The sequence below is a fragment of the Musca autumnalis genome, unplaced genomic scaffold (genome assembly GCF_047663935.1).
Source record: "Musca autumnalis isolate F117 unplaced genomic scaffold, ASM4766393v1 scaffold_5, whole genome shotgun sequence".
In the NCBI taxonomy this organism is placed as follows: Eukaryota; Metazoa; Arthropoda; class Insecta; order Diptera; family Muscidae; genus Musca; species Musca autumnalis.
Genome location: NW_027412088.1, coordinates 13,424,332 through 13,434,263, shown reverse-complemented (window position 1 = coordinate 13,434,263; position 9,932 = coordinate 13,424,332). Strand labels below are relative to the sequence as shown.

Here is a 9,932-nt window from a genome sequence, read left to right as displayed (position 1 = left end):
TTTAGGATTTCGTGAAATCCAGTGGATTTTGGAGCGTAAATGTAAACTTGGCATTACATTAGCAACTTTTTCGTCATTTAGAGCTGATTCGTCATTTATTTGCTAAAACAGGCAACATTTTGCGTCATTTGCCATACAAAAATAAATGACGATAGCTGCGTCATTTATTCTAAACAACCCAGCTAACAATTTTTTCCGAGGGCTCTGATATCAGATTTTTTCTGAGATTTTCTGATTTTTTTTTAGAAATGTGGCCGCTTTAAAGCACGAAAACACCATACTATTATACGCAACCCTGCTTTTTCGCCATAAACTACCAAAAAATTCAACTGTTTTATGATGTCTTTGTTTGTTTGTGTGTGTTGTAGAAAAACAAAAATGCTCAAACGATGACAAAAGTGAAAATAAATGGTTAAAAAACTTGCAAAAATTATGTTTTTTTTTGTTTTTGGAATTAATTTAAGTTATTTGATACACATTTGTGTTGTGAAATTCCTATTTTTCAGAATAAATACCTATATTGTGTGCGTGTGTTTGTGTTATTGTATAAGTGTGTATGTGCGATTGTGTGTGTAAGCAAATGACGCAAAAAACAGATGTAAATACACTTCATTTGATTCTAGGATTTCGTAAAACGAAATCATTTAATGTGCATATGTAAATTGGACTTTAGCTTCGTTCCCGTACTTTTTAATAGTAAAACTCGTAAAAGAGAGAACTGTAAAAAATGTTTTCTCACACAAAAGTTTTTTGAAATACATAGTTCGGGAACGGAAAAATGCGAAATACATAAAAAAACTGGAACTGTCAAAGTCGGCGTATTAGCCAATCAGACGCCGGCAACCATGTTACTATTTTTTACACGCTCAAATTTGTCGAGTGAAAAGTTTTTAAAGAGAGCGTCATTCAGCGCCATTTTTGTTTAAAGAGAAGTTAGCATTTTACAACTTTTTTGTGTACGGGAACGGGTTTCCGGGTAAAATGTGTAAAAGTTGTGAAAACTTTTTAGCTATTCACCCTTATTACGGTTGGCGTTGTCGTAGGCGTTCAAGTGTCGTAGACGTAGTCGTAGGCGTTGTCGTAGTCAATCATTTTTGGTATTATGTAAAATTTTCGACTACGTCTGTTTTGTAATAGATTGCAAAAATACAGGGTGTTGAAGATTATTAACATTTTCGACTATTACACGCCACCCTGTTATAAAAAAGAAAACAAAAAATAGAGTCAGTTAAAATAAAAAAAAACAATTATTTATTAATAAACCATAAAAATGTTAAGTATGGGTTATTTTATATCCGACGATGAGGATGAACATACTCCGAACGATTTAAAAGTAAGACGAAAACAGTTACGACAAGAATCAAACATATTTTCCATGACTGATACTCAGTTGCTGTTGCTGAAATCCATTTCTGTGAGGGGTATTTGTGACTAGGGTGCAGGGATCCTGGTTCACTTGGACCTGTTGCTCATTTCCATGAGTGATACCTATGCTTACAAGGGTTATTGTGCGGGGATCCTGATTCACTACGACCTGCGGCTCTTTTGCATGAGACCTGCTTACGCTTTGGGGAGTAACTGTGCAGGGATCGTGGATTTCTAAATCTTCATGGATTATACATGCTTCAAACAGTTCTTCCTCAGTGGTTGTTTCTCGAAGCGTTGAAGGCTGCTGGATTCCAATTGACTGATTGCCCGCGTTTACAATTGTATCCAATTGTAACAAGCTTGATGCTGCTTCTTCCGTGTCTGTTAGTATGTACTGCTTGAAGGATCCTCCACCTGTAGCACGACATTCCGCCTTATTGTGAACTAACTTCATCCCTAACTTGAATTTGTAGTGAGCCCAGACTTTCATCCAACCCTCACCTGTTCGTACTGGCGGTCCTAAAATGTTGAGTTTCGTACTAATTTTATTCCACTCTTCTTTCACGCTAATTTTTTTTATTCCATTGCTGTAACCTCTGGCCAAATTTGGATTGTTCTGCAAAATCTGGACCATTGTGTCAAACTGCTTTTTTGTGGTGACTTTTGTTCTAAAACATGTGCAATATTATAAAATTTATACGAATATATAATATTTTTGTTATATAGACACATACCTTTTGTTTAAATCCATTTTATTTGTTCGTTTTTATTAACGTTTTAAGAAATTTGTCTGTTGTCGTCAACAAAATCTCTAACGACTAATTTTACAGCGTTTCTCGTAATAAAACGCCTCTCGTGGTAGCAAAATTGTAAAAGAATGGCATACAGAGTTGTAATATCTCGTATACGACATACATAATACCAATTAGTCGTTGCGAAAATGTTGTGTACGACATACATAATACCAATTAGACGTTACGACACGTCAATTTGCAATTTTGGATACGACTACGCCAACCGTAATAAGGCTGATTATTTCTTGCACAATAATAGTCCATATTTATATTAGGCAAATTTCCTTGCGGCAATTGTCAGTTTTCGGAAGAGAGAGGTGAGGCACATGGTAACCCTTTGCCTCTCAACACCCTATCTCACCGACAATTGCCGCAAGGAAAATTGCCTAATGTAAATATGGACATAGCAACTCAACTGTAGTTGCATTGCCAGAAGAGAAAATCATGCAATTCAAATGAGTATAAAGACGAACATTTTTGTCAAATTCAATAAATATCAGTGTTTTGAACCTTCTGCTATTAATACGGGAAAAGCTGGTCATGTACCAACCTAAGCTGGTTTGTAGGAGAGACACGAAAAGGGGATGGGAGTGGAAAAAAGTTGCTCGTACTGGCAATACCTTTTATCCCAATGATTACACATGCAAGTAACTTACAGACAGTTGTGTATACATATTATAGTCGAAACTTAAATTTTTTCGAACTGACACTTGCATGTGTAGACGTTCGGAAAAAAATTGAAGTTACTTTCAAAGCACTTACATTGATTACTGACAAGAAAATTTTGTCGGCAGTGAGGTTGTTAGTTGGTGTGGCAATGAATATGTGTGAGTGTATTTGTGTTTTTCGAACTGCCACTTGCATGTGTAAACGGGGGGTATATTTTTCATAATTGACATTAGCTCTGTTCCTTTACGTGGAAGAATCTTCAATTTTTACCACTTTTTACTCGAAACGCGTTTCTTTACTTTAGACACCATACAAACCATATGGAAGCAGTTTGCAACTTTTACTACTTTTCCCGGTTTTACCATTTTCAAAAGTAAAGGAACAGACCAATTGTTTTCAATGTTTTGAAACCAAGATTTGCCGGAAAAGAATTGTAAAAGGCAACTTGAAAGGGAACAAGAATAATTCCCGCAAGGAAGGAATATGCATCATTTTTTTATTGTTGTCAACATAATGTTGTGTAATGTTACATTTTTATTTTACATTTAAATACTAATATCTACGATCTCTACGATCACGGTCTCTATCGTGACGATTTCTGTCGCGACGATCATAATCGTCCCTTCGATCGTAATCATCTCGCCGGTCATAGTCATCACGTCGATCATAATCATCCCTCCTTCGATCTCTATCCCTTTCACGATCTTCATAACGATCTCTATCTCGTCTATCGTAGTCCCGTTCCCTGTTACGTTCACGTTCTCTTCTATCACGATCTCTTTGATATTCACCATCATAATCACGAGATCTATTTTGGCTGGTAGTGACAGCTTCTCTGCGTTCCGGCGAAGATGATAATGATTTTGAACGCTCTTTGCGTGATTTCCTAGATGATTGTTTTGCTTCTTGTTCTGGTACCGGAGGTTCCTCGTCACTTATCACATCTTCATCCAAATCCTCATCTAAGGGTGAAACTTTCGGTTCCAATTCATTATTTTCCTCGTGAACAGCTCTCTTCTGCAGCCGAGGCAATATAATGTCACAAACACGGTCACTTCGCAACAGCTCATCAATGAATTCATCCATGTAGACAATTTCAAAATGACCCAACCGATTTTGTCGCCTCAATTTACGATTGTCTATGTACAATGGTTCCAAATATTTGTAACAATCCAATGAACTGCCGGTCAGGCGGAGATAAAACGCTCCCAATGCTCTTACATATTTGAACTCTTCGTTTTTTATAAATTCCACAACAATATCTTTTTCCGGTTGGATTTGTAACATTTTCAGTGTGAGACATAGAAATTGTGTTGGTTTAATGTTTCCACCATACACACCGCCAATATAACGCAGTTCCATGGCTTTGTCCACCAACAATTCAGCGGTCAGGGCAAAACATTGTTCCTTCCAATATTTTGAGTCGTAAATGCGGGAACGAATAATTTTTTCAATGAGATATTGTGGGTTAGTGCCATGAACATTTTTGGCTTCTTTTACTGTACGATTTGCCATCTTTTTATCTTTATTTCAATTAGTTTTTAAAACATTTCGCAGAGAAAACACACGGTATAAAAATGTAAACAATGTCCGAGGCAAAATGTCAAACATTGAAATTGTAATAGATTGAACTCAACAATTGACAACAGGGTGACTAAGAGATGTGAGTCTGTGTTAAACAGGGTGAAAACGAAATTAAATATTTTGACGTATTTTTTTACGATGTGAAGAGAAAGAATGTGAAAGAATTGGTCTGTTCCTTTACTTTTGAAAATGGTAAAATCGGCAAAAGTTGTAAACGGCTCCCATATGAATTGTATAGTGTCTGAAGTAAAAGAACGCTTTTCAAGTAAAAAGTGGTAAAACTTGAAGATTCTTGCACGTAAAGGAACAGAGCTAATATCAAAGGGTGAAGAATCTTGCAATTTCCCTTTAATTAAAATTAAGAAGAGAATATTTTAGTGGGTGTGGAAACATTTCTATTATTTGGTCTGTTCCTGAACTGCAAGAATCTACTAATTTTTACTTTTTTTTTGATATTGACTTCTTGATTTGTTTGGCTTTAGGTCAGAAAATAAAAACAATAGGATTTTGTTTTTTATTTTAGTTTTATTTTTCCAATATTTCGACCCTCTCCGAAGGTCATCATCAGGGAAATTGAATTTTGTTTTTCTTTTCTTAACGACTGTCAAATGTGCACATCTTATTTTTTGCACGAGAATTATACAACAGTTGTAAAAAAAAATAATATGTGCACATTTGACAGTCGTTAAGAAAAGAAAAACAAAATTCAATTTCCCTGATGATGACCTTCGGAGAGGGTTGAAATATTGGAAAATTAAAACTAAAATAAACAAGTAAAAAATTATCAGTCGGCTTTGCCGACAGAGGTATACCCTCAGCATGTGTATATTGAAACAATTTTTTCCCAAATTACGTATGTATTTAGGGGGTTTTAAAAAATTTAGGCGTTTAAACCGACAAAAAGGCTGATTAGGATTAAAGTTCAAAAGTTTTGAGGAGGAGATACTAAAAGGAATGGATCGACATTGGCCGTTATGGAAGTGGATCTCCAGCCACAACATATGGTGCCATAGGGGGTTTTTACACTCTTCGGGCTTCAAGAAATATGGACTTGCCCCTAAAAAAACTTTAAATATCGTAATTGAGGCAGCGAATGCAAGTTGCTTCAACAAAAAAAGTTAGTCGATATTAGGTCTTAAAGTGAACTTATCCGAAATTTTGTGTGGGAGGTACCGGACGGAGCGGACAAGCAAAGTCCATATTTGAACCTGATCTATATCTGGAAGATACGTAATGATGTGTAAAGTATAGATCAATTCGGCCACTCCCTTCAAGAGTTACCGTACGAACAATTTTTCCGAAAATTTTTGAACTTTTGTGGGGGAGGTACCTGGAGGAGTGGACCGATATTGCCTATCTTCAAACATAAACTATTTTTGAACAAAATATTACCAAGGCCATATTTTGGATCGAATCGGCCCATCCGTTCGAGAGTTATCTTGCGCTCCAACCACCTCACAGGGTGTCATAGGGGTTTTTTGCAACTTTCATGCTATTTTCTCAGGAAGTATGGACTTGCCCCTGATGAAACTTGTACCGTCGTATGGAGGGCAGTGAATACAAGTTGCTAAAACAAAAATCAAAGCGATTCGAGAGATGGCCCTAAACTGAACTTTTCCGAAATTTTGTGTGGGAGGTACCCGAAGGAGTGGATCTATTGAGACCATATTGGAACCTCATATTGCTCTGGTAGAAAGTTTACGCTAGACAAAGTATGGACCAAATCGGTTACTCCCTTCAAGAGTTATCGCGCGCACAAACTTTCCGAACATTTTCGAACTTTTGTGGGGGAGGTACAGGAAGGAGTGGACCGATGTAGCTCATCTTCGAACTTAAACTAAGTTTGGGCAAAATATTACTATAGCCAAAATCTGAACCGAATCGGTTCATCCGTTCGAGAGTTATCGTGCGCTCCAGCCAGCAGGACAGACAGACAGACGGACGGACATTGCTCAATCGACTCCAAATTGTCTGAAACACATTTTGTCCAAACATACTTGGGGTCTAAAACGATTATTTCGATGAGGCACATTTTCATCGTATCAAAGTGTATATACCCTCCTTAGCCTAAAGGCTGAGGGTATAAAAACAAAATCCTATTGTTTTTATTTTCTGACCTAAAGCTAAACAAATCAAAAGTCAATATAGTCCAAAGGTCAACAATAATTAAAACAAAAATTTTTTTGATATATATTTTTTTTAATTTCCTTGCAGTTTAGACACGCAAATAATGTGTTTGTCAGTTTTTTATTCTTCTTTGGTATATAAGCTGCCTCGCATGCTTGCCTTACTTCATGGTACAATTACTAGGTATATGCATCAGCCAACAACTACAACAAAAACGAGTTCAGTACTGTGAAATGTCAAAAATGTTTTCCAAAAATAAAGCGATTCACACAACTTTTTCAACAAAATTTGATTAGGAATTTATTAATAAACACATTATTACAAAAACCCGTCAAAAATTCACGATTTTTCTTTTAAATTTTTGTTTTTTAATTTTGTGTTTTCAATTACAACAACTTTTGGCTTAAGATGAGTTTAAGCATTAAGCTCGGATCGATACCAAATTTTTTCCACAGGTAGGTCTCGTTACCCTGATCACAAATATATATAACATTTTTTTTGCGGAAGTCCATACTTCTCGAGATATGGGCCTTCGAAGTTCCGAAAATTCCCTTGTTAAATGTCGGCTACTCAGAGAAAAATTTTAATTTAAAAGAAAATGTTGCTCCCGTTCCCTAGATTGGCTCCTGTCCATAGCAGAAAGTCTAAAATCCCCGGCCGAGCTTAATGCTTAAACTCAACTTGCTCCCAACTTTTTTGACAGCTTACAGTACATCAGCTGGGCTAATGCGGGTACCTGTATGATTGTGCCATGCCTAAAGGCCTGCGTACATAAGCTACATATGGGTTGTCACTTTGCATATACATTTTGTATTTAAAAAGTGACAACCCATATGTTAAAAACATATAGTGTAAAGTACCCATTAAAGAATCGCGCTACTGATAAAAAACTAAAGACCAAGTTCGACCTAATACAAAGATTTCAGAATCACATTTGAATTAGGTCGGACTTCGCCGTTTCTGACATAACAAAAATAAAAGAATAAAGAAAAAAGGGGCAATCTAGTTCAAAATTGGCTCCGCCTTCTTTAAGGTCTGGGTACATAAGCTGCCTCGCCTGGTTGCCTTGCTTTCCTGCTTCATTTCTGACATAACGAAAATAAAAGAATAAAGAAGAAAAGGGCAACCTAGTTCGAAATTGGCTTGGCCTTCATTTTTCTTTTATTTTATGTTATGCCAGAAATGAAGCAGGCGAGGCAGCTTATGTACCCATGCCTTTAAGGTAGAAACACAATGACTTTTGTTGCTTGCTTCACGCTCAATTTCATGTAAATGAATAAAGGCCAGGTACTACCTAATTCAAATGCGATTTTGGATTCTTTATTCCTTAACACAATTTCAGGCTTGGATAAGCTCGGCATCAAGTTTTACAACTTTTTACTCGAAAAGCGTTCCTTTACTTCAGACACCATACAATTTATATGGAAGCAGAATACAATTTTTGCTACTTTTGCCGGTTTACATAAGGCCTGCGTACATAAGCTGCCTTGCCTGCTTACCTTGCTTACTTCTGATCATGGTAGAACAAATACAAGGTAAAGTTAATACTACAACAAATACAACTCGAACAACAACCACAAAGGAATTTGTTTTTGTTTGTAACGTTACTGCCAGTTGTATTTGTAAACAAAACAAGGAAATGCCTATAAATTATTGGAATTTAAAAAACTTATAATTTTTCACATTTGGTTGAATATTTTGGAAAACATGTATGAAAATTCTTTACATTTTCAATTTTTATGTTTCCACATCATTCCGCTAAATGCATAAATTCTCGCAGAAAGTAGAATTCTCGCAGACAAGTTTGGGGTCGCTGGAAATTCATACAATGTTTTGATTTAGAAATCAAAGAAGCACATGTTTATTAGGGCTTTATTTTTTTAAATTTTAACAAAATACCTCACATATTAATAAACGTTGTATCGCTTCTACAAGCGGGGATTTACTGCGCGACTTATCGTTCGAACTTGGAGGAGGTTACATATCATTGATATGAAGAAGTCTTTCTGGGAAATGGTTTTTTCCGAATGAAATATTTTTTTCTCAAAAAATATATGTCCCTAATGTACATTGAAATAGAAATAAATGTATAAAATGTCATATGAAATTTGACACTAACGTTACAACCCAGTTTAGTCAGCTGTGTATTGCTGCTACCTTTTCTTATTCTACCATGACTTCTGATAAAAGAATAAAAAAGAATAGGGCAATCCAGTTCGATATTTCCTCGGCCTTCTTTATTCTTTTATTTTTATTATGTCAAAAATGAAGCAGGAAAGCAAGGCAATCAGGCAGAGCAGCTTATGTACGCAGGCCTTTACTTACTTAGCTGGCCCATTACATAACATTTGTTCTATAGGCCGAACTAAGAAAAGATCTCCAATTCTCTCTATTTGTTGCTTCGCTTTCTGGAATACCGCGCCTTTTCATCTCATCATTCACTTGTTTGCGCCATCTATTCCTTGGCCTGCCAATTCTGCGTGCACCGCCAAGTCTGTGTTTATCCCACTTAGCGCCGATAATTGTTTTCGAAAATTATATTCCTGAGACTTTTTAAGCATTTTTTAAAAAATAGTTTTTTTCTCTAAAACGTATAGTTTTCCCGCAATCGGGCTTTCTTTTAAAACTGCCAAAAATTTTGGAGGGCAATATAGGTGTATCCTTATATGCCAATCCCTTGGTTTTTGATTGAGAAAATACTCTTACTATATTTCTAACAAATCCCTGACTTTTTATGATTCTATCATTTATGATTAAATTTTTATCGCATATTTAAATTTTTCATAAAAAGTCGAAAATTTCAAAAAGTCGATTTTTGTGAATTGCTTTGGTTTTTGGCCAATTGCGTGGAAATGCATAGGTCAAATAAAGCCTTATAAGCGTGAAATGACAGATAACAGACAATATTATAACAAAATGCAAAAAATTCCACAAAAATATTCGAAAAAATCAGAGTTTTACGTCAATTTTTGCAACCATTTTTGGTGGCGTTTAAACGACCAGTGGCTTTATCTGGGTTATACACCTTTTTATCGGGGTCATCATCGCTCATTCTTATGATATGGCCTAGCCAACGCAATCGCTGCATTTCGATACGTTTAACAATATTGATGTCGTTGTACAGCAGATACAGCTCGAGGTTCATGCGACGTCGATATTCACCGTCAATGCAGATTGGTCCGTAGATCTTTCGAAGAATTTTTCTCTCAAACACACCAAGCACTGCCATGTCTGCTTGCGCAAGTACCCAGGCTTCGGAGCCGGTTTTACCATTTTCAAAAGTAATGGAATAGACCAATTGCCATGTTACAAATTCTTCATTTTTCGTTTCCATACTTTTTGAAGAAATTTGTATGTGAACTAAATTTTTGACAGTTCGCCCTTTTCCTA

At 36.0% G+C, this 9,932-nt stretch overlaps 2 protein-coding genes across 2 annotated transcripts; both read right to left on the bottom strand.

The window, feature by feature from the left end:
* Positions 1–1,051: 1,051 nt before the first annotated feature.
* Positions 1,052–2,193, bottom strand: LOC141386517 (uncharacterized). The gene is made up of 2 exons (XM_073955114.1): positions 2,103–2,193; positions 1,052–2,036 (listed from the first exon to the last, which is right to left on the bottom strand). The coding sequence occupies exons 1-2, from the start codon at positions 2,117–2,119 to the stop codon at positions 1,361–1,363; spliced, it is 693 nt and encodes a 230-aa protein (XP_073811215.1). The 5' UTR covers positions 2,120–2,193; the 3' UTR covers positions 1,052–1,360.
* Positions 2,194–3,284: 1,091 nt separating this feature from the next.
* Prp38 (pre-mRNA processing factor 38) lies at positions 3,285–4,470 on the bottom strand. Its single transcript, XM_073989116.1, has one exon. It carries the CDS (start codon positions 4,344–4,346, stop codon positions 3,384–3,386), a length of 963 nt encoding a protein of 320 aa, XP_073845217.1. The 5' UTR covers positions 4,347–4,470; the 3' UTR covers positions 3,285–3,383.
* Positions 4,471–9,932: the final 5,462 nt, after the last annotated feature.

Excerpts from the sequence above, each read along its gene's own strand:
- Prp38 (XM_073989116.1), bottom strand. The coding sequence starts at position 4,346 with ATGGCAAATCGTACAGTAAAAGAAGCCAAAAATGTTCATGGCACTAAC.